At 38.5% G+C, this 22,938-nt stretch overlaps 6 protein-coding genes across 7 annotated transcripts; 4 read left to right on the top strand and 2 right to left on the bottom strand.

Annotated features, from left to right (window-relative positions):
• Nucleotides 1-1,550: 1,550 nt before the first annotated feature.
• On the top strand, nucleotides 1,551-4,520 carry LOC104801478 (ribulose-phosphate 3-epimerase, chloroplastic). The gene is made up of 10 exons (XM_010524781.1): nucleotides 1,551-1,769; nucleotides 2,288-2,402; nucleotides 2,503-2,643; nucleotides 2,717-2,830; nucleotides 2,945-3,023; nucleotides 3,141-3,250; nucleotides 3,383-3,439; nucleotides 3,551-3,620; nucleotides 3,738-3,850; nucleotides 4,287-4,520. The coding sequence occupies exons 1-9, from the start codon at nucleotides 1,660-1,662 to the stop codon at nucleotides 3,785-3,787; spliced, it is 846 nt and encodes a 281-aa protein (XP_010523083.1). The 5' UTR covers nucleotides 1,551-1,659; the 3' UTR covers nucleotides 3,788-3,850; nucleotides 4,287-4,520.
• Nucleotides 4,521-4,799: 279 nt separating this feature from the next.
• On the bottom strand, nucleotides 4,800-6,902 carry LOC104801471 (pentatricopeptide repeat-containing protein At5g61400). Its single transcript, XM_010524768.1, has one exon. The coding sequence runs from the start codon at nucleotides 6,836-6,838 to the stop codon at nucleotides 4,826-4,828; it is 2,013 nt and encodes a 670-aa protein (XP_010523070.1). The 5' UTR covers nucleotides 6,839-6,902; the 3' UTR covers nucleotides 4,800-4,825.
• Nucleotides 6,903-7,927: 1,025 nt separating this feature from the next.
• On the bottom strand, nucleotides 7,928-11,324 carry LOC104801462 (two-component response regulator-like APRR1). Its single transcript, XM_010524757.2, has 6 exons — nucleotides 10,705-11,324; nucleotides 10,120-10,281; nucleotides 9,860-9,993; nucleotides 9,346-9,513; nucleotides 9,081-9,243; nucleotides 7,928-8,996 (listed from the first exon to the last, which is right to left on the bottom strand). Exons 1-6 carry the CDS (start codon nucleotides 10,835-10,837, stop codon nucleotides 8,125-8,127), a joined length of 1,632 nt encoding a protein of 543 aa, XP_010523059.1. The 5' UTR covers nucleotides 10,838-11,324; the 3' UTR covers nucleotides 7,928-8,124.
• A 916-nt stretch (nucleotides 11,325-12,240) lies between these two features.
• On the top strand, nucleotides 12,241-14,555 carry LOC104801452 (pentatricopeptide repeat-containing protein At5g61370, mitochondrial). Of its 2 annotated transcripts, none has more exons than XM_010524743.1 (2): nucleotides 12,241-14,036; nucleotides 14,284-14,555. In XM_010524743.1, exon 1 carries the CDS (start codon nucleotides 12,444-12,446, stop codon nucleotides 13,890-13,892), a length of 1,449 nt encoding a protein of 482 aa, XP_010523045.1. In that variant the 5' UTR covers nucleotides 12,241-12,443; the 3' UTR covers nucleotides 13,893-14,036; nucleotides 14,284-14,555. The 2 variants fall into 2 exon arrangements, with proteins under 2 accessions (XP_010523045.1, XP_010523036.1); XM_010524734.1 differs by having other exon boundaries at nucleotides 12,241-14,196.
• Nucleotides 14,556-14,909: 354 nt separating this feature from the next.
• Nucleotides 14,910-16,656, top strand: LOC104801444 (probable xyloglucan 6-xylosyltransferase 3). Its single transcript, XM_010524722.2, has one exon. It carries the CDS (start codon nucleotides 15,063-15,065, stop codon nucleotides 16,425-16,427), a length of 1,365 nt encoding a protein of 454 aa, XP_010523024.1. The 5' UTR covers nucleotides 14,910-15,062; the 3' UTR covers nucleotides 16,428-16,656.
• Nucleotides 16,657-20,978: 4,322 nt separating this feature from the next.
• On the top strand, nucleotides 20,979-22,819 carry LOC104801435. Its single transcript, XM_010524711.2, has 2 exons — nucleotides 20,979-20,990; nucleotides 21,424-22,819. The coding sequence occupies exons 1-2, from the start codon at nucleotides 20,979-20,981 to the stop codon at nucleotides 22,474-22,476; spliced, it is 1,065 nt and encodes a 354-aa protein (XP_010523013.2). The 3' UTR covers nucleotides 22,477-22,819.
• The last annotated feature ends 119 nt before the right edge of the window (nucleotides 22,820-22,938 follow it).

Raw genomic sequence — 22,938 nt, 5'->3', positions numbered from 1 at the left:
ATATATATATATATATATATATATATATATATCCACATGTCTGTGGTCGAGTGGTACCTGGATTGGAAGTGAGGATGTTCCTCCTCCAGGTCAGGGGTTCGAATCCAGACATGCGGGGAGGGAGAGGCATAACCAAAGGTTGTGTGTTCAAAGGCTGCTCCCGGACCCAAAGAAATGTAGGTTGGGCCGAAGACCCAGATGAACTTCATGATTTAACAAAATATATATATATATATATATATATATGTATATAGAAACGGCCTTAGAGATCACAAAAAGACATGCAGCTACAACCACATATATGCAAAATATGTCACGTTTCCAACTTATAAAAATATTCCATCCGATGGTATTTAATTAAAAACAGGAAGCAGCAATAGGTATATCTCCTCACACTGTATGTTATTCATTACCATAATTAAAATACAACAACCATGTTAAATTTGTGATAATTTCAAACCCAGATTTAGGACATTCAAATCCAAATTTAAATGTTCGAATTCGAATTCTAGTAATTTGGATATCTGAAATCAACTTTTTTAATTGAAAAAATAAATTATATTTTTTATAGTGAATATAAAATCACGAGTATTTCATATTGAAATAAATATTCAAATCCGAATATTAATCCGTAAATAATACATATGTACCGTTCAAATTCAAAATTTAAACCACTCAATACTTGAGATGGGTTCAAAATTAAAATTTTATCGGATAATTTTGATCAACACTAAAAGTGATAATAAAACAAACAATTATATAATCTTTAATCTTCAGTTCTCGTAAAATATTCTGTATTTTTTTTAATCAACCTAAATTAGTTTATCATCGGCTTCAAGGCCCAATGTTTGCTTCAACCCATTCGAGCCCAATGTTATCGATCTGCATTTCACTTTAAAAAAAAAATAAAATAATGAATCATGGCTTTGGTAACAACCCAAACTCAAAGTGCGTCTGTCTGTTTTGGACTAATAATTAATTTATTTCAAACTATGAATATATATATACACACTAAATCCTATAAATCCCCTTAACTCAATTTATTATCACTCTGAATAATATTTTAAAATTTAATTCTGTTCGAGTAGCGAGATCATGATCAATTTAAAATCGAACCGGGCGTAATTGCATCAAACCGAATCTGGCCCCCTAAAACCATCGAACCAAAATGCGGTTCGATAAAACCGTGGATTATGTAAAAACGGTGTACCGGAATTCGGTAACCGGGCAGTAACCAGAACAGATTTAAGAAAATTACGAAAATGACCCTACAGGTAACAATAAATACCGATAATGGGATTCTGAAGGGCCTGTCTCTTTGGATGAAGATTGGGACATTGTACAAGTTGGCAACAGAGCGCCAACCGTTGCGGATAAGCATTCCGAGCTGAGGACGTCGACCACGAGCCCCATTTCACACGTGGCTTCTCGTCGCAATTTCTCAGATTTTTCTCTCCTTTTTTTTCCTTTTCCTGAAATTTTCCCGGAAAAAAAGTTTTGATTTTTTGTGTCTGAGAAGGAGAGATTGGGGCGAAAGGAGAGATAAAACGATTGGATTTCTCTCACTACCCACCAACCCTTGCGGGATTCTAGTGAGAGAAAGTTTTGTGCTTTCAATTAATAGGAAATCGAAGTTTTGTGGAAGAGATAATTTGGGACATGTCGAGCAGTGCTGCCTCGTTGTGTTGCTCACCAACCCAGATCAGTGGGTTCGGTCTTAGGCCGGAAAGATTGATTCTTTGTCGGCCCAATTCGTTCTGTTTCTCCAGGTGATATGTTATTTTTAGTTGTTCTTGAAATTGACAATTTCGTTTGGTTTCTTTGAGATTCGTCTGGAGTTTCAAGTCAGATTTGGGTTTTCATGATTGCTGGATGGTCGAAGCTTTGATTTGATTGTTGGAATTTCACATCCAAAGATAAATCTTTGAAATTTCCCAGAACGTGTGTTTGAATTTCACTTGGAGAGTATTAATCTTCATTCAATTTCGTGTGTTTGAATTTCACTTTGAAATTTTCCTCATATTCCTGTTTAATTTTGCTGACCGGTATTGTTGTAATGAAGTTTCTTATAGAGTATGAGATCCTGTTTGATGTCCTTCATGTGTTTGTGGATATGCTCGAGTAAACATGTCATCATTTGTAAGCTGAGTGACAAGGTTGGTCGATGTTGATTTTGCCTGGTGAATGACAACGAGGAGAGATTCCACTGGCATTCTTTGATAAATGAAACCAATTGTGGATCCTACACTGAGTTTTCTATCCCATCATCGGTATGTGAATTGTGTAGAAAGAAAGCTCATGCTGTCGTGAAGGCCACCTCTCGCGTGGATAAGTTCTCGAAAAGCGACATCATTGTTTCTCCCTCGATTCTTTCAGCCAATTTCTCAAAATTGGGCGAGCAGGTATGTTGCCAAATTACTTCAGTGTTTCTGTTCCGATATCTTCTTTGTGTTTTGTTCCTTAGAGCTTGTTCCCTTCTCTGATGCTTTTCCATTCTGTCAGGTAAAAGCAGTAGAGTTGGCAGGTTGTGATTGGATTCATGTTGATGTAATGGACGGTCGTTTCGTTCCCAACATCACAATTGGACCTCTGGTGGTTGATGCTCTACGCCCTGTGACGGATCTTCCTTTGGACGTTCATCTCGTAAGCTTGGTCCCTTTGCCGATCTCTCTCTATTCTCAATGATATTTTTCAAGTAAAAGAGTTTCTATTTCAGATGATAGTGGAACCCGAACAGAGAGTACCGGATTTCATCAAAGCCGGTGCTGACATAGTCAGCGTACATTGTGAGCAGTCATCAACCATCCATTTGCATCGTACCGTCAACCAAGTAAGACTATTCAGTATTCATGCTAAGGTCTTTTGAAAATTTTTGTCCTTTATTCTCATGCTTCCGGTTTAATCTTCTCTCTATCAACCTATTTTGCATCTGACTGCATTGTAGATAAAAAGCTTGGGAGCCAAAGCCGGAGTTGTACTGAACCCCGGGACGCCATTGGGCGCCATAGAATATGTGTTGGACGGTGAGGTTTTTTTCTCTTTGACTTTGTTTTATGTTTCCTTTGCTATGCATTTGTCCATCCTGAATGCTCACCAGTCAAAATGGGTCTGATCGGATTAACATTTGATTCTGGCATCAGTGGTTGATCTGGTCTTGATAATGTCTGTCAACCCTGGATTTGGTGGACAGAGCTTTATCGAAAGCCAAGTAAAGAAAATCTCCGACTTGAGAAGAATGTGTGCGGAAAAGGTAATCTAGTTGCTTCCCTTTCTATGGTTTTGTACTTCCAAAGGTGTAAGCTTTATATCCACTCCTATTAGTTTGTACGGGGAGCCTCTTCTTTTTTTTTTGTTGAAACGTTATCGTGGATGGTTTCGGCAGGGAGTAAACCCATGGATTGAAGTTGACGGCGGTGTAGGTCCGAAGAATGCATACAAGGTGAAGTCCAAAACCTCTCCCATTCTTTCCTTTTAGCCAATATATCGGCACTCTGATTTCTCGTATGCCCGGATCGGTGTTTTTACTATAAACATTGTGCCGGTCTAATAGGTTATTGAGGCTGGGGCGAATGCTCTGGTGGCTGGATCAGCTGTGTTTGGAGCCCCGGACTATGCGGAAGGTATATACGTCTGAAAGCAGAAGACGATAGTATCATCATGACGGGAATGCCCCATTTCTCTTCTGCCGGCGTTATTTCTGATATTCATCCGTGCACGTTTATTTTTGGAATTTGCAGCTATAAAAGGAATCAAAACTAGCAAGAGGCCAGAAGCAGTGGCCGTTTGATGTTTGGCAAAGCTTATAAGACTCCCCTGGACAAGTTTGTGATTCTCTGTTCCTGAATCTCTTGTAAGTCTCTTCTCATCTTCTTCCCATGAGCAGGGACGACTCTTGGTATTGAAAAAAAAAATACCTTTTGTGGTGCTGTGTTCTGAATTTCCCCGCTTCTCGAGCTCAGATGTTTTCTGAAACGTGAATGGCAAAACATGGAAAGCAAATACCCTAAACCCTAGACCCGACCGTTTCTAATGTATCAAAACCTTCCGAACTTTGCGGGTTCAGGGATTTCGGCTGGGGCTGACCAGCAGGAGTTTGTCCTCTCATAAGATGAAGAACTTTTCTACTGGTTTAACATAGTTTGGGTTTTCTTATATAGCTTGAGGACATTCATGTTTGTTTAGCACATTCGATTTCTGATTAATTTGCTTTTTAGATGGGTTAAACTATTTTGCCATCTCTGTTCTTTTCACTGATGGGTTGGCCATTACATTTACTGAAATCGCAGGAGCAGTTCAAAGCCAAAGAAGATGGCCCCTCATGTCAGTCATTTGTTGCCTTTTGCCTATTTCCATCTTATACTAGGGAGGATGTAACAAGAAGCTGTAAGAATCAACATCCAAGCTGCAATATATATAATATATACACACCCATACTGTACGAATTCATCTTGTAGATTGGGGAACAGACACAGATTGCATGAATTCACATGAAACTCTGCAACAAAAAAGTTGTTCAATTCGTTTCGCCACTTCATAAAAGGTAGCATTTTACTACATAAAGGTTCTTGACCAAAGCTCCACCCGGATGAAACAGTGGAACTCTTGCAGACAGATGTTCCATTCAGAATTAGTTTCTCCTACAATGTCACATTTCATTTACCTTTCATGGTACTTGGCTCTAAGTTCTGCGAGAACTTATATCCTATTTACACCGCAAGAGGCTACTATGAGATTGCATCTGCAGCAACACACACACACACACACACACACACACACACACACAAAAAGAGTATAGGCCAAATCTGCCATTGTTGATTCACTGAGCTCAAACTCGGTTTTTTAATACTTTGGATCCTTCAAGAATGGGACTTGTATCATTTGCACACAACCATGCTGATCTTAGATAACTGTTCTCTTGGTAACCCCTGGCAAGTAATTGACTCACCACAAGGTTTGGTAACATCCCAGTTTTGATCATGTCACAGTGCAGCATCATCACATCAGTGATGCGCTTTTCTTTGAGATGGCCCTTTACCATTGAAACATAACTGCTAACATCTGGGTTTAGACCCACCGATCTCATGTCTGAGAAGAACCTGGTAGCTCTAAGAATATAGCCGTTCTGACACAATCCATGAATCAAACTTGTATAAGCCACATGATTCGAGAGGCCACTTCGAGGGTTGGTTTTCTCTGAATTGTCTTCTCTGAATGCCAAGATGAAATCAGTGGCTTTGGAAAGTTGCCCTTCTTTCCATAACCCATCTACCAGGCAAGCAAAAGTGTAACTGTTGGGGCAGATTCCAGTCTCTAGCATTTCGTTGTACAGCCGGATTGCTTCTTTCATGTTGGCATCTTTGAAATGCCCATCAATCAAAGCTGTGTAAGTCACAACATCGGGAGCTATGCCTTTGATGATCATTTCGGAATACAAGCCCATGGCAGCTTTCATGTTGCATGCTTTGCAGTAACCATCGATCAAAGTAGAAAAAGTTATGATGTTAGGTTCTATACCAAATGCCGTCATCTCTGAAGATAACTCCAATGCTTTTTCCATATTGCCTTCTTTGCAATGCCCATGAATCAGTGAATTGTAAGTCACTGAATTAGGAACAATTTTCTCATCCTTCATCGTCTGAAATAACCCGTGCGCTTCCTCTAACTGGTCTTGACTAAGAAGGCCCTTAATAAGTATACTATAAGTGACCACATCAGGTGAAAGTTTCAAACTTTTCATCTCTGAACACAATCCCAATGCTTCAGACATGTTTCCCAATCCACAATATCCATTTATCAGACTGTTATAAACAAATAAATTAGGATCAACCCCAAACTTGACCATATGCACGAAAAGGCTCCTTGCATTTGTTAATTCGTGAACTTTGCAAAACCCATCGACCAATATGCCAAGCACGAAAACATTTGGCAGCAACCCAGAAACCGGAATCTCCTTATACAATGCATACGCTGGTCTAAGTTGAGAGGCCTTGCAGTAGCCGTTGATCATAGTGCCATAAGTATACAAGTTCGGAAGAATGCCATGCTCCTTCATCAGTTGGAACATTTTCTCGGCCTCCTCCATTTTTTCTTTCTTGCACAAGTCACGGATAAGCAAAGTATATATAACAACATTCGGCTGGATTCCTCTGGTTGCCATGCCTTTGAGAAGTTTCTCCTTCCTAGAACTATAGCCTTGTTTCGAACAACAGTCAAACAGGACCGAGTAAATGTGCGCATCAGGGACCAACCCATGGGAGATCATATGTTGATAGACTTCCCAAACGGAATGAAACTGTTTCCTTTTAACCAAGCCATTCAAAATCGCATGGCAAGTTTTCAAATCAGGCGAACATCTCATCTTTCGGATCACCGAGAGTGCTTCCTCGAACAACCCCATCTCGAGAAGCTCCATGACCAAGAGATTAAACACCCCATTACTGAATCTAGGGCTTTCTACATTCTTGAGAGCATTGAAGACCTTGTATCCGACATTGGTCGGCTTGCTGTTGCGGCAGAGACCTTGTATGAGGCTTTTTATCAAACACCTTGCCTGCGCATACTTCTGGGCACTGGTAAGGAGGTGAACTGTCGCCGAGAAAGGTCGAAGATCCTTCGTCTTCGAACTAACTGGTCCTGAAGACGATTCGAACAGCTTGACCGCTTCTTCCGCCGATCTGCAGTTCAGTATTGCTTCAACCAAATCCGAAGTAGCCGACGAAGACGACAACGAGGCGAGCGATGACGGACATGGAGAGTGAGAGAACGATCTGAAGGCGGAAGATTGAAGCTTGTAGGAGTAAGCTAATCTTCTACGATCCGAAAGCAGAAGCTTCAACATCTGGAGATCGTACGAGGCTTGTTCTGTCCGACCCTTGAGGGCTTCTTTGAATCTTTCCCACTGAACATTGGTATACACAACCGGTTTGTTCCGGTTTATTAAGTTTGCCCTCGGCGGTAGCGGTTTGTATTTTAATATAATATATTATTAAAAATGGTTTGTTCCGGTTTATTAAGTTTGCCCTCGGCGGTAGCGGTTTGTATTTTAATATAATATATTATTAAAGATAGGGAAAATGACATTTTCCTACACGAATTTATCAAAATGTGACATTTTCCTACACGAATTTTTAATTTGACAAATGTCTACACCCAATTAACAAATTTCCCAAATACCTACACGAATTATCCAATTTTAGTGCAATTAACTACACAATCCGAAATTATCAATTAATTGATGACGTGGCATGCCACGTGGCGGCTCACGTGGCATACCACGTGGGATTTTTACCGTCAGCGCAAATTAAAAAAAATAAAAATAAAAAATATAAATATATTTATATGTATGCATATATATATATATATTTTTAAATTTTATAAAAAAATTAAATTTATATACATACAAATATATAAATATATATGTGTATATTCATATATATATATAGAAATACAAATATAAACATATATATATATACACAAATATATATACATATACATACATACAAATATATTATATATTTGTATGTGTATATATATAAATATATTTGTATAAAATTCCAATTTATACAATATATACTTTTTAAAATCTATACGAAATTTAAATTTATATACATACAAATATATAAATACATATATATGTTTATATATGTATTTTTTATTTTTATTTCTAGGAAAAAAATTTTATTTTTTTTTATTCGCGCTGACATAGCAAAAAAATCCCGCGTGGCATACCACGTGAGCCGCCACGTGGCCTTCCACGTCAGCAATTAATTGATAATTTCGGATTGTGTAGTTAATTGCACTAAAATTGGATAATTCGTGTAGGTATTTGGGAAATTTGTTAATTGAGTGTAGACATTTGTCAAATTAAAAATTCGTGTAGAAAAATGTCACATTTTGATAAATTCGTGTAGGAAAATGTCATTTTCCCTTAAAGATATCCCTTAACCTTCTCATTCAATAAGAGACTTCGATATTTCTGGTTCTGGACATTCTATAATAGGAAACTCGAGCAGAAGCCTCATACAAACGGGAATATACTACAACAAGATCGTATGATTGGTAACTGGAGAAAAGCAACCAAGAAATAGAGAAATACCCTTCATGATTTCGCTTCTTCTTGATGTTTTAACTCCCCAAGGCATCATCAACATGATCCTCTTCATCATCATCATCATCGTCGTCATCGCCATCGTCGTCCTCATATTCAGCAGAGTCAGGCTGCCCGTTAAGATCAACGTTCACGCCATTCACCTTCCTCACAAACTGCCCCCTTACACGCGGTCTCCTCTCGGCAAGGCGTTTCCTATTCACGTACCTTATCTTCTTATCAAAGCACCTCTGGTTCCTTTTCTGTCTGAATTTGATGAGTGCTTCCTCTCTTCTGTCAACTTTACTCAGCTTCACCTCATTCGAAGATGCCGGCGGCCAAGGTTGATGGACCATCGGCATCTGACCATGCTGTAAAGACACGCTCATTGGGTGGTGGTAGTAAGGGAATCCACCCATTTCATTAGGATGGTTGGGAGGGCAATGCTGAAAATGATGACCGTATTGAGACATCATCATTCCTGAGGAGGCATGGGTATGATGATGGGCTGTTGATTGCATCATAGCATGGTTCATGGCCCCATGCATATAATATGGATAAGCAGTTTGCCCAGAGAAACCAGAAACACCGGCTTGAGATGATTCCTTACCCGAGTTCACTGGAATCAGAGACGTGTTCATGTTTCCCTCATGGTAACTCCTGTTATGGAATTCCATCGACATGGGAGGAGTGCATGACCGTTCCATGGAGTAGGGAAAGCTCCTGCCACTTCTTCGGTACGTTTGATTGGTTTTGCCAGCTTCTACACCAGAATGGTGTGAACCATTTTCATTGACACGGGGAAGATCCTGACAGTTGGCTTTCGAGACAGTGGACTTTACGTATGTGAAGAAAGCAGACGACTCGCCAATCTTCAATTTACTTTTCTTCGGACCAGAAGAAAATCGTCCTGCAAGAACAAGAACCCTTTTGCTTTATTAAAATCCACAGAAAAGAACCCGGGTATCGTTACACAGTTAACAGTAATAAGCACCTTCATTGCTATCTTTATTGGCTGCCTCATAGGGGTAAGACCCGGCCAGATGAGCCGGTTCAGGCTCCATAGCTGCAACAGCAGGAGGAGAAGTGGCTGCACCATCAGCAGCCCCACAGCCATCACCAACATGAACACTAGAAAATATAGCAGTAACAGAACACTGCCACCAAAGCAGAATAACAAATCTCAAAGGGGGTGTGACATCGTCCAAAATCATACGGGAAAAGGAAGAACGTTAAGGCTTAATCAAGAATTTAATCACCTCATTTTCCGGATTGTTTGAAGTTCCTGTCTGCAGGTTGGTGCACCTAAGGCTCTTGTCATCTGTGTCATCAGAGAACAGGTTGGTACTGTTTGTGTTTGCATCACTTGGATCCGATCCCACAAGATCGAAATCATAGCTCAACATGTTCTTCTCAGCAAGTCCAAGCTGCCGAAAGAAACATAGAAGAAGATAAATACAATATAAACATATTACCCGACACGAATGAGTTGATGTTTCTTCCCTTTTCTGGCAGATATTACACCATATACAGAATAGCTAAAAGTGGGTCTTTGCCCTCTAACAAGGTTTACACAAAACATCTCCCTCGGAGCAGATCGAAGCTATACTATAGAAACACAAGATACAGATGCACATACAAGACAGACATGCCTGAATTCCATTAATCAGATAACGAAAGCATCGAGAATGGGCAAGTACGAATGTTGATATCATGAAATGGTCCTAAAGACACTACACTAAGCAGGGTAGAGTCGAGAAAAGCAAAACAAACCATGCGTCTTCTTCTCCACATGTGTGTCCACAAGTTCAGAAGCTCGTTCGTCCGAAGAGGCTTCACAAGATAGTCTGCTGCCCCTAGCTTTAAGCACTTGACGACAACAGAAACCTCGTCTTGCCTCGACATCACTTGAATCGAGAATATTGTTAGATTAGTCGGTATAAAGCAAATGAGATCATACGCCCACAAATAAACATCTCTTCAGGAAAAGAAAAACAATCCAGAAATTTTACAAACAGGATAACTGAACTTACTGATCACGGGAATCCTGCGAAGATCTTTGTCCCGTGTGATGTACTTCAACATCTTCATACCCTTGGCCATCGGGAGATCGACCTCGGCCAGTATTATGTCAATATCTGGTCCTTCTGCATTGAGCGCATCAATCACTTGCCTCGCTGACCTCACTGGAGTGACTGCATTTTAACACAAATAAATAGGTCCATTTTCAACACTGAAAGGGAAAAAACGCCAGTAATATGAAACTGAGAGAATGAAAAACTATGGAACCAACTGATGAAAAGAATGCTAAACCCCAAAACCATCATTCCCTGCCCTTTCAAGAGCTAATGAAATATATCTGCATACAAATTCCAAGAAAAGGTGATTGTCCAAAATTCAAATAAGCAAGATGCTAACCCATCCTTGGAAGAAAACAAACACCAGATCGGTTAAAAACTAATAAAGACAAAACTCAGTAACGAGTCACTGGATCTTCATAATCCAACGATTCATAAGGTAGATTTTACAGTAGTTCCATCTTGAACATAAGAAAATCAGCCGGACAACATCGAGAAACAACAAAAAACAGAGGAGAACCAATCAGTTCCGACTCATACCCTGATAAGAACATTCTGTGAGGAGGGTGAAGACCTCTCTCAAGTTCTTCGAATCGCTGTCGCAAAGCAGAATCCTGACTTTGCTCCTATCAATGAACCCATCTCCCCCCTTACACTCGCTATTCAATTCCATCACCAGAATTCCAGATAAACCCACCAACTGTCGAATCACATAAACCAATCTATCCGATAAAAAAAACACAAAATTACACCACTGGAACCGAAAATCGGAAAGTACTAGAGCACTTCCATGGCGAATCAGAACCCAAATCAACGCTATGACATCCGGATCGCCGAACCCGTCATTAGTACAAAGTTACTCAATTTCACAGACAAAACACTGATCCTCCTCATCGCCCCAGCTTATCTCTAGCCATGAGACTAGCAAAGCAAAACCCAAGAACGAACAAATGAAAGGGAAAAAACAGAGAGAAAAAGAAAAAAAGTGAACTCCTTTTCTTCCGGGGAAATCGGACGCCAGAGAATTATAGATCAGAGAAGCCGACAAGAACAGAAGAATCGCCGGAGAAGCGGCGCAAGATGGGAAACGCCGGGGGCGAGAGGAGGAGGAATCCGACAAGAGGAGTGAGAAAAATCACGAGAGGGACTTTTGTCTCTCTGTTGTCAACTTTTCTAGACGCGATTTGCGACCAGAAAAATCTCAGCCGTTGAAGCGGCACAGAACGGACGCTGGAGATCGTGGATTCTTTAGAGGTGCGTAGTGCGCATATAAAATATGTTAGAGAAGAAGATGACGTGGAAGGTGGGGAAGGGAAAAAGTGCAGAGAGGAGGAGAAAAGTGGTGTGGATAGTTTGGTAGAGATACAGAGAAGGCCACGTCACTTAGAAAAAGATCTATCAAATTTAAATGGTGGACGAAGATAAGGTGCATCTAAAATAGAAACAAAAAATAAAAATAAAAATATGTAGAAAACATAAACTCTGAGATTCAGTAATCATATGTTTATGTTGTTGTTTCGAATTTAATTACATTTTTAATTTGAAATCGTATACCAATTTAAAATAATTAAAAGAGGTCTGATCTGTTGACAATTCCAACCATTATTCTTTAATTTAAAAAAAAAAACATAATTATAAATCAGAATCACAGTCAAACCACCCATCAACTATACCAAAGAAATCTCAATTTTAAATTCTAAACATTAAAAAATTATAAAGTAAGTGAAAAAAGGTAAGGAAATGCAAAGCAGTCATTTAAAATATGTTTTCACCTGTCATTACAAGACACGTTTTCCCCTACATTCAGATTTTGATTGTTGTCGTTGACCAATTCTTTTGTTAACCATGATTAACCGGACCGGTGCGGTCCGAATCTGTTGGACCGGTTTAACCCAATTTTTTTCTTTAAAAAAATACACGATCGGATATCAAAATCCGGTCTGATAAATGATATGCCGCTTCAGATATAAATTATTATCAGCTAATCTTTATATCATTAATACATTAAAAACAAGTTTATGAAATGACCAAAATACCCCCGATATAGCACAGAGACGTGTGTGTGTATACATGAGCGCGTGTTCTTGTGGACTTCTGCAGATTTCATGTCTTTCGTCGAATCTCAGCTCGTGTCCTCAGGAAAATTTTCATGGATGCTGTAGACATTTTCGAGGGTTTGATACTCTGATGTTCAGTTTCGCGATTGGTGGGGTTGGCTCTTTTTCCTACATCCAAAGAGCACATGCATATAAAGTGTTTGTTGAAATTCCTCATAGAAGATGAGATCCGTATTCAGATCAATCCGGTTTTCGATTCTACCGAGTCTTGGGAAAACCAAACGTTCTTTGTGTTTTTCGCCTATAAGAGATGGAACAGGTGATGCATCGACTGAGTTGCAGGCGCTTTGCCGGGTTGTATCGAGCCCCGTTGGCGGTCTGGATGACCTCGAGGAAATGCTGAACCGGGTTTCGGTTTCGGTATCATCCAAACTTGTTACCCAAGTAATAGATTCCTGCAGGAATGAGACATCAGCGAGAAGGCTGCTCAGATTTTTCTCGTGGTCACGTAGGAACCCGGGATCCTGCTTAGATGACAAGGAATTCAACTATGTACTGAGAGTTTTGGCTGAGAAAAGGGATCATACGGCTATACAGCTACTGCTATCGGATATACGGGAGGAAAAACTGGCAATGGACCGACAAACATTTGGCCTTGTGGCTGAATCTTTGGTAAAACTCGGTAGAGAAGAAGAGGCATTGGGTATTTTCAAGAGCTTGGACAAGTTTTCCTGCCCGCAAGATAGTTTCACAGTGACAGCCATTATCAGTGCTCTCTGCTCCAGAGGGCATGTGAAGAAAGCTCTGGGAGTTTTGCATCATCACAAGGAAATTATCTTGGGAAACGAATTGTGTGTGTATAGAAGTCTTTTGTATGGGTTATCGATCCAAAAAAATGTGAAGGAAGCAAGAAAAGTTATACAAGAAATGAAATCAGCCGGGATTGCCCCGGATATTTTTTGCTACAACACTTTGCTTAGCTGCCTCTGCGAGCGGAACGTTAGACGAAACCCGTCTGGTCTTGTTCCCGAAGCATTGAACGTTATGTCGGAGATGAGGTCTTATAAAATCTCGCCCACGTCCATTAGTTACAACATATTGCTTTCTAGTCTGGGAAGAGTGAGAAGGGTGAAAGAATCTTGCCGGATTCTTGAGCAAATGAAGCAATCGGGGTGTGATCCCGATTCAACAAGCTACTACCTCGTCACGAGAATGCTGTACTTGACAGGGAGGTTCGGGAAAGGTAACAAAGTGGTTGATGAGATGATTGAAAGAGGGTTGAAACCTGAATGCAAGATCTACTATGATCTTATTGGGATTCTTTGCGGAGTTAAGCGGGTGAATTTGGCGATTGAGTTGTTTGAGAAGATGAAGAGAAACTCAGTGGGTGGCTATGGGGCAGTTTATGACGTGCTTATACAAAAACTTTGTAAAGGAGGGGACTTTGAGAGGGGAAGAGAGCTTTGGAATGAGGCAATGTCTCTCGGTGTCACCCTTCGTTGCTCGGTAGATTTGCTAGATCCCTCTGTCACTGAGGCTTTCGAACCAACAAAGAAGAAAGAAGTGATTTCAATGGAGGATTATGATGCACTCAAGGCAAAGATGCAGCTTAAGATGAGCAAGACAAAACCAAAATGCAAAAGCAAGAAGAAACAAAAACCGGGCCGTTGATTTCAGATTTCTTCCAGCTTATCTGATGTATCTGAAGTAACAATCTATGGAACTCAGAACGGTTGTGACAGCAATGGTGTCATCATTCTGATTCTGGTTTTGTTGGTGTTGCGTTAAAGCCATTACCAGATAAAAATGGTTAAGGTTCAGAGCCATGCTCAGTTTACATTGGTTCGGTTCGGTTTATGTTGGTAAACAATGTACCGAAATAAACCGACTTTAATCTTGGTCATCTCTCAAGACGTTGGAATCGCATCCAACATGATTTAACCGAAAGAGTTAAACCCATTTAGTTAAAAATCAAGTAATGATTATGGAATTGGATATTTTTATGTAAAAGATATAAGATTTTATTATCACTATTATTAAAGATTCGTTTTTTTTTTTGCAGACAAATGAGTAAATGAATGCAGGGCCGAAGTGGGGTTTCTGAACTGTAGACAGTGTGGGAGATCTTCAAGTTGTCACATGGAAGACTTGCAACATGAATAAGATCACAAAACATGGCCATATGGTTTTGGATTTTTTTTGTCCAATTCATGCTGATATTTTTTTGTTGGATTATTTAATTTCATTTTATCAAATCTCATCAAGTTTTTGTAGTTTGGTCATCGTTAAAACCTAGAACAATTTTTGCCCTATATCTTAGACGTCTTTTTTCAATTTAATTGGCTTTTTTAAATATTTTATTGTGTAAATTTATTCCAAAGGAATAAGTAAATTATATTTCATCATTTTCCATTATATTAATAGCTCTTTTTTCAATCATATAAGTAGGTATTTATTAGGTAATTATTGCAAAGTATACAAATCCAAGTTCATAATATCTGAATCTGATATCAAAACCTTATAATTATTGTTAAAATAAATATTTATATTAGATAAAAATTAAACTATTTAAATATAAAAAGGGAAATAAATAAAATTAAAAGTTTTAAGTCTAAAAATAACTGAATTAAACCGACGGTGCCAAAATGGATATGTGTGGCCTTATTTATTACAGTAACCGAATGTGTCTCGTCTCTATCAGAAGCTAGCAGGACGCGTGTTTCTCTCTCTTCTCTCAACAATGGCTCCTCGATCGATCTAGGGTTTTGGATTTCCACAATTCTCTCTGCTTTGTCCTTTCCACGGTGCCATTTTTTCACGGATCCCAAATCTCATTGGAAAATGGGGCAGGACGGCTTCACGACCCAGAAGCGTACCTCCTCCGGCGCCGGCGCGGCTGGTCTTCCGACAACGACGGCGAACGGAGGCGGTGGACGGAGGTTACAACGTGGCAAGCAGATCCAGAAGACGTTCAACAACATCAAGATCACCATCCTCTGCGGCTTCGTCACCATCCTCGTCCTTCGCGGCACCATAGGCATAAACCTCGGAAGCCCCGAAGCCGACGCCGTCAACCAGAACCTCATCGAGGAGACCAATCGGATTCTTTCGGAGATCCGATCCGACTCGGATCCCACCGACCCCGACGAGCCGACCGAGTCGGATCTCAATCTCAACATGACCTACACTCTCGGACCAAAGATCACAAACTGGGACGAACAACGCAAGGTATGGCTATCGCAAAACCCGGAGTTTCCTAACGTTGTCAATGGCAAACCTAGGATTTTGCTCCTGACAGGATCGCCACCGAAACCTTGTGACAACCCCATTGGCGATCATTACCTTTTGAAGTCGGTTAAGAACAAGATTGATTACTGTAGGCTTCACGGGATCGAGATTGTGTATAACATGGCTCATTTGGACAAGGAGCTTGCTGGGTATTGGGCGAAACTTCCAATGCTCAGGAGATTGATGTTGTCTCACCCTGAAGTGGAATGGATTTGGTGGATGGACAGTGATGCATTGTTCACGGACATGGTGTTTGAGATTCCCTTGTCCAAGTATGAGAAACATAACTTGGTTATCCATGGTTATCCGGATTTGTTGTTCGAACAGAAGTCTTGGATTGCTTTGAACACAGGGAGTTTCTTGTTTAGAAACTGTCAATGGTCTTTGGATTTGTTGGATGCTTGGGCGCCAATGGGACCAAAGGGTCCAATCCGTGAGGAAGCGGGGAGAATTCTCACGGCGAATCTGAAGGGAAGGCCGGCATTCGAGGCAGACGATCAATCCGCCTTGATATATCTGCTGCTTTCCCAGAAAGATCAATGGATGGACAAAGTCTTTGTGGAGAATCAGTACTATCTGCATGGGTTTTGGGAAGGATTGGTGGATAGATACGAGGAAATGATGGAGAAGTACCACCCGGGATTGGGAGATGGGAGATGGCCCTTTGTGACACACTTTGTCGGGTGCAAGCCATGTGGAAGCTATGCAGATTACGCGGTGGAACGCTGCCTGAAGAGCATGGAGAGAGCGTTTAACTTTGCCGATAATCAAGTGCTTAAGCTTTACGGGTTTGGTCACAGAGGATTGTTGAGCCCCAAGATCAAGAGGATCAGGAACGAGACAACCGCCCCATTGGAGTATGTAAACAGGTTTGATATACGCAGAACAACGCCCGACAAGATTGGGGCTCAGACATAGCAGCTGGAACCGAAATGGCTCCAGACAGTTTGATTATATAGATCTCTCCCCCTTTCTTTTGGATTTCTTGCCCTTGGATTCAACTTCATGAACAAAGACAAATGATGAGTAGATTCTTTTGTTAATTGGTCCTTCATGTTACATTGGTGTAATGTACCCTTTTACTACAAAGCGAAACCTCTTCTGCTGTTTATAATATACCAAAGGGAAGGAAGATGTTTGGATTTCACAGACAAACGGTACCATTATGAAATTAGAACGAGAGCTCCAAATGTTAATGGGTGGAGGAAATTTCAATCCTTTTTTCATTTAGAGCAAATCTGACAACAGAAAACAACCAAGAAGAAGAAGAAGAAGAAACAAAAGAATCTGTGAAAGAATCTTCTGATCAATTTGGGAGTCTTGACACGACATTCTTGTGGTACTTGATCAGTAAGTCGTTCATGTCTGGGCAATCATGAATCTGATGCATGAGCTGAACTATAAAACAAGACAATACAGGAGACGACCAGACTCAGAAACAGTGTGTCTGATCGACATTTCGTCAAACGCCTTGCAAGGAAAATTGGAAACCGACCTCGTAGGTTCCTCCCTAGCAACGAATCCACCGTCATGTTGCGACGGTAACGACGGGATATAATGACCGTTGAGTCCCCTTGATGGAACTGAAGTTACAAATGTCGTGGAATTCTCAAGCTTCGGGAATGAGAAGAAGTTCCTCCAACACTGGGCGAAATCGGCCTCACGTGAGGAGCGACTCAACGGTTTCCACGGCGATTCTCCGACTGCATCAGACGGCGGCGGAGATTCGCCGTCTGAATCAGAAGAAAACAGAGTAGATTTGCTCTCCGTCCCGTGAGTTTGCCACGGCGATCTGCGATCAAGTTAAGCCGGCGTCCAGGGCGGTTGCCCATCGGTATGAGAGAGAGGACGAACGAAGAAGACGAAGACCCTCGAGATGAAGACACAGGGGAGGAGGATTCGGAGGGGGAATCGTGGATCATGTCGTCTCCATCGAGAAAGGAAGCAACGTGGAGATTCTCGTGGTTGATCGGCGGGAAGACAGAGGGATCACCCCTGACGGAATCCGGAGATGAGAATCAAACGTCAATAAAAAATTTAAAGTAAATTTAATTATAAAGCTTCAAATAAATTTTCGTTTAATTTTTTTATTCGCTTTGAATTACTTTTAAAGAATCATAATTATTTGACTTTTATATCAACTTCAATTATCAGATGAATTATTTAGTTATTATTGTTAAGAACCCAAACTCTTTGGGTTATGTCAATGGTAATGGGCCAATTGCAAGGCCCAATACGAGATCTAATTCGAGATTATATATATATATATAACCAAGACAATAATCAAGAAGTGGCGTTATTACCACTTGAACTGGAAGAAACAGTAAACGAATCCGCTTGAACAAATGAATGTGAACACAATTTAGTGCTCTTGATCGATTATATATATATTTGTCTCTCCCGAACACTATTGTCCACGTAATTGTGTTCTTTTGATGTCACATATATGTAACATGCATTCTAAATATGTATGTAACATGCCCACACGCGTACTTGGGATTCGAATTGAGAGATGAAGTGATTTTTTTCTAACCTTCCTCTGCAGCTCGTTGATGGACTCGGACATGAGTTGATTCTGCATATAACCCAATCAACGTTAACTCTTGTCTTACACAAGACATGGACCGTTTCTATATATGTATAACAAGACCACACCCTCTATATATAACGACTTCGATATGTTGATATCAAACTAAATATATTCTTATGTTTTGTTTTATTTGAAAAAGGAAGAATATTTACAAAAAAAAAAAGAGAAGAAAGAATGTTTAGGCATATATACCTTTCTAGAACGGATGTGCTTAAGAGAAGTATCCAGCTGCTGCTCAAGATTCTGAAGTTCCTTATATATATATATATATATAAATTATGTTTCTGAGAGAAATTAATTGGATAATCTCAGAAATTAAAATAAATCAGAATGATTTTTTTTTTCTGGCCAAAGCTTTACAGATCAGAACCATGTATTCCAGCCAATCTTCACGTGCATTTACAATGCTAATCATTCGAGTTAAATATATAATCATATTTAATTATATCTGAAATTCACATTTAATCTCCGTTTTCATCAACGAAGAATAATAGTATTACAGCCATTTTCAGGGTCACGACTATTTTCACGCCATTGAAATTAACTAGAATAATGATGATTATCTTGTCCAGTAAAAAATGATTATATATAGTACACTATTTTTAATTCCGAAATATAATTTTGTTATCCATTTTAACAATACATATATATATATATATATATATGAATGTTATAGACTCGCATATATGTATGTGCGTGTGTATATAATTGGATTAGGTGGGGATGTCACAATACGCTGAAATGGCTGTTTCAACAACATATAATACATTACGACAAATAAATAATAAGTGTATGACTCCATGTTTCGTAAAACAATTAATGATGGCAGAAAATAAATATATCTGATATATCGTTAAAAAAATAAAAAAATTTCAAAATCAAAATATTCCACGTACTACAAAGAAAATAATTCATTTTTTTTAAAATCTTTATTTTAACATATTTTTCCACTGATCTAATCAAATATTGATATTTTTTATATGATTAGGCACACATACAAAAAATATCCATGTTCACAACAAGATAATAATAAATATTCAGAAAACGGATATATATTGGGTGACTCATAAGACAAAATCAATAATAACCGGCATAATTATAATTATATAAATTAATAGCTCGAATAATAGTCGTGTAAAATGCATGCAAAAAGGCCCATATGCTCTAACCAAAGTGTTAAATTGATGTTTTGGTTGTACTAAACACACAAACACACGGTGGAATTGTGCCATATAATTAAGAGCGTTAAATTTAATTTTTTTGTATATAAGAGTAATTATTTTTATAATTAAGAGCGTTAAATTTTAATAATTTTTTTTGTATATAAGAGTAATTATTATTATTATTATGATAATTAAGACTTTGGTTTCGATGTGACTATATGATTGTCGGTGTGTGATTAGTAGCACTTCTATATTAGTTGTCCGAGTTATTTTCAATAAAATGGCTTATAATCAAACATTACATCTTATTATAGAAACTAAACTAGTATTATATATATATATATATATACATTTTGCATACTTTACCGACAATTTTGTAAGAAAATGTGTCGTAATTTAGCCTGTTCTATCACGATAATTATGATTTCATTATCATTTCATGTCCATGTCTTATTAATAACTAAATATGTTTAATTAAATACTTTTTTGTTTCGTTTTCGACCTATTTTTTAAGGAAAAAAAGAAGATGAAAATAAATTTTGATTTAAAATTTTTTAAACATATGTAACGGAAACAAATCATATATACCATAATTAATATAAAAAAACGAGGTAATGTAACAATTTAGAGACTCTTTTTCTTTTTCTTTTTCCATTTGGATTTTATAATCGTAACAAATATTTGGGGTCAAATTTTCATCCCCGAGACGTTGACTCTTCAACCATAGATCCATGCATAATTAGTCATTTATGGAATTGAGATTTTAATGTTTATAGAAGGAAACAATTTCATTTTTTATCAATTAAAAATTCAATGCATGTTTTTTCTTTTTTTTCACCGTATTGTATGAGTTTGTTCACGCAGAACTACATACGTATATACATGTACATATACATGTAGGCCTACCATTTATATGCAAACATGCATGCATGTTTACATGTCACATATAAAAGTAGGGGGGTTTTGTTAAGCTAATTTTAGATTGAAAATTTTCGGTTTTAAAAAATATATATTAAATTTAGATTTATTTCGTAAAATTTTAGGGTTTAGCGTTCATAGAAAATATTCATTTTAAAAAAATTGTTTTGGTTTAGTTTCATCTACTATTTTAATATTTATTTAAATTATAATGGATTAAACTAATTCTGTTCAAATAGGATTATAAATATTGGAAATTATTAGAGTTCGAGTTATTTTTTAGGTTATATTTCTAATATTGTATTTTACTTTTTTTTTTAAAAATTCCCATTTCATATCAAGTTGTACAACCTTAGATTAGCACATGAATTAAAATTTCAAGTAAATGTATACATCAATCGATCTTAAAATGATATAACCTATGAGTTGCATAAACATTATAACAATTGATTACTCGGAGGAAAACCAAACAAACGTAGGTTTTTTTTTTTGTCATACTTTCAAAAATGCCAAAGGGACAAATTTCATGAGTTTGGGAAAAAGTCTTACTCAAAATCATTTGTTGTTTTATGATCAAAGCAATGAAATTAAATTAATTTCTTTTTTTTTTAAATCCATTTGGGGCTTATTATCATGATTCAATTTCTTGAAAGCTAAGCCTTCTGATTCCCTCATCATTCATAATTTTACTCATTTTTCGATGAATATATATATATACACACACACACATTAAATCTAATGCATAACCCACATCACTTCTAGCTATTTAACACAGATCTATACATACACATATATGCAATGGAGTGTGTTGTAAGCATAAAATAAAAATTATTTTCTTTTATCACCAATCAAAAGACCTTTCAAGAGTGTATTGGGGACATGAAACTTGTTTCAAAACTAATCCTTTTCCAATTTGTTAGGTAAGTTTTTTTATAAATTCTCATACTTTATATATATATATATATGGAGAGAGAGAGAGCAACAAAGAGGTGTTTATATATACATACATACATACATACATATATATATATATATATATAATCACAAGGAAGTGTGTATACAAACTCCTCACCTTTTGGCAAAATTGGTTGGTTCTTTTCAGTTGGCCTATCTATTTCCTTCTCTAACACCCAACCCACCATTATTTAAAAATACAAAATTTTAAAAAAGAGAAATAAAAAAAAAATCACACACAATCCACAAAATATACATGCATCTATATATACACACACATAACATATAGAAGAGAGCCTTGTATAAAGAAAACCCATTTCAAGATTTGGTGGTTCACTCAAGAAAACACACGTCTCTCTCATTCTTCTTCAACAAAAATTTACAGATCAAATCAATGGAGGAACCGATCAAGATCATGAGAAGATCGATCCATACATTCCTCAGAAACTACCACCGCTTCACGACGGCGGCCGCCGCCTCCGCCTTCCCCTTCGCGGTGGCTCTCCTCCTCTCTCAGCCCTTCTCCTCTTCATCCTCCGCCCTCTCCTCGCTTCGGACGAGGCTTAATACTCTCTTTCATGCAGCGGGTTTCCCTTCTTTCTTCGACATCCTTAGCCTCAAACTCTCGCAAACCATTTGTTCCTCTGTCTTCGCCCTCCCTTTCTCTCTCACCTTCCTTCTCTTTTCCAAAGCCTATGTGATCAGACTTCTCTCAAACGATAAGCTTTCTTCCTCGGATGTTTCCTTGGGTGATTACTTGTGTCTCCTCAGGACATATATCTGCAACTCGTTCCTGCTTCTGTCTGCAAACGCATCTGCTTTCGGTCTGTTATTCATGGCTTTCAATCTCCTCCAAGGCTTCGGATTCTCCTCGCAAATCTTCCTTGGGATCCTCTCTGTTTCGGCTGCTGTTGTCTACTCCATCATTCTTGCAAACGCCCTCGTGATCTCCAACTTGGCATTGGTTTCGTCATCATCATCATCATCGTCGGGTTACATGGCGATTCTGAAGGCGTGTGTTCTGATACGTGGAAGGACTTCCACGGCTTTGGCTTTGGCTCTGCCTACGAATATCGGATTAGCAGCCGTCGAGGCTTTGTTTCAGACAAGGATCGTCAAGTCTTATTTCGCCGGCGACAGAGACATTGCCTCGCTGGTTCCTGAAGGAATGCTCATAGCTTACTTATACGCCATCTTCGTGATTCTCGACACAGTAGTGAATTTCCTCTTCTACCAGAGCTGCAAGACCAATCTAGAAGAAGGGTACTCGTTTCAGATCGAAACCTTCGAACCGGAGTTTGTGAAATGCGTCGGATCAAAGGGTATTCAAGAACTCCCATGAATGAGGAACAAGAACAGGAGAAAGATAGCATAGAATCAGACAAAATGATGGGAACATATGTATATTCTCAATCTCTTAAAGATTTGATTAGATGAGAAGAAAAGAAAATTTGAAGCGGGCTCAAAGAAGAAGACAGAGAACAGTACGAGGAAATTTCACGGGAACTCTTCTGCCATCATCTGCAAGACTTCCACTGTTCATTCTGTTCTCTTTTCCCAATTGTCTCGACGACGTGATGATCTTTACGAATTTTTTTTTTTAAATCACACGATATTACAAAACCATGTAAAGTCACATGTCACAAAGTTATAATCATTATCTTTGGATTTACATTTTGGTTAAACTTACAGTCTACAGAATAAACACAGATCACATTATCAATTTATATGCAGAGTATCTTTTTTTTTGTTGGGCAAGCAGTTTCAGACATTCTGTGTCCTGAACCATTTTCGTGGGTACAAG

Source organism: Tarenaya hassleriana, unplaced genomic scaffold (genome assembly GCF_000463585.1).
Source record: "Tarenaya hassleriana unplaced genomic scaffold, ASM46358v1 Cleome10, whole genome shotgun sequence".
Classification (NCBI taxonomy): Eukaryota; Viridiplantae; Streptophyta; class Magnoliopsida; order Brassicales; family Cleomaceae; genus Tarenaya; species Tarenaya hassleriana.
The sequence above is the reverse complement of the archived record's forward strand: the minus strand, read 5'-3'. Positions and strand labels throughout refer to the sequence as shown.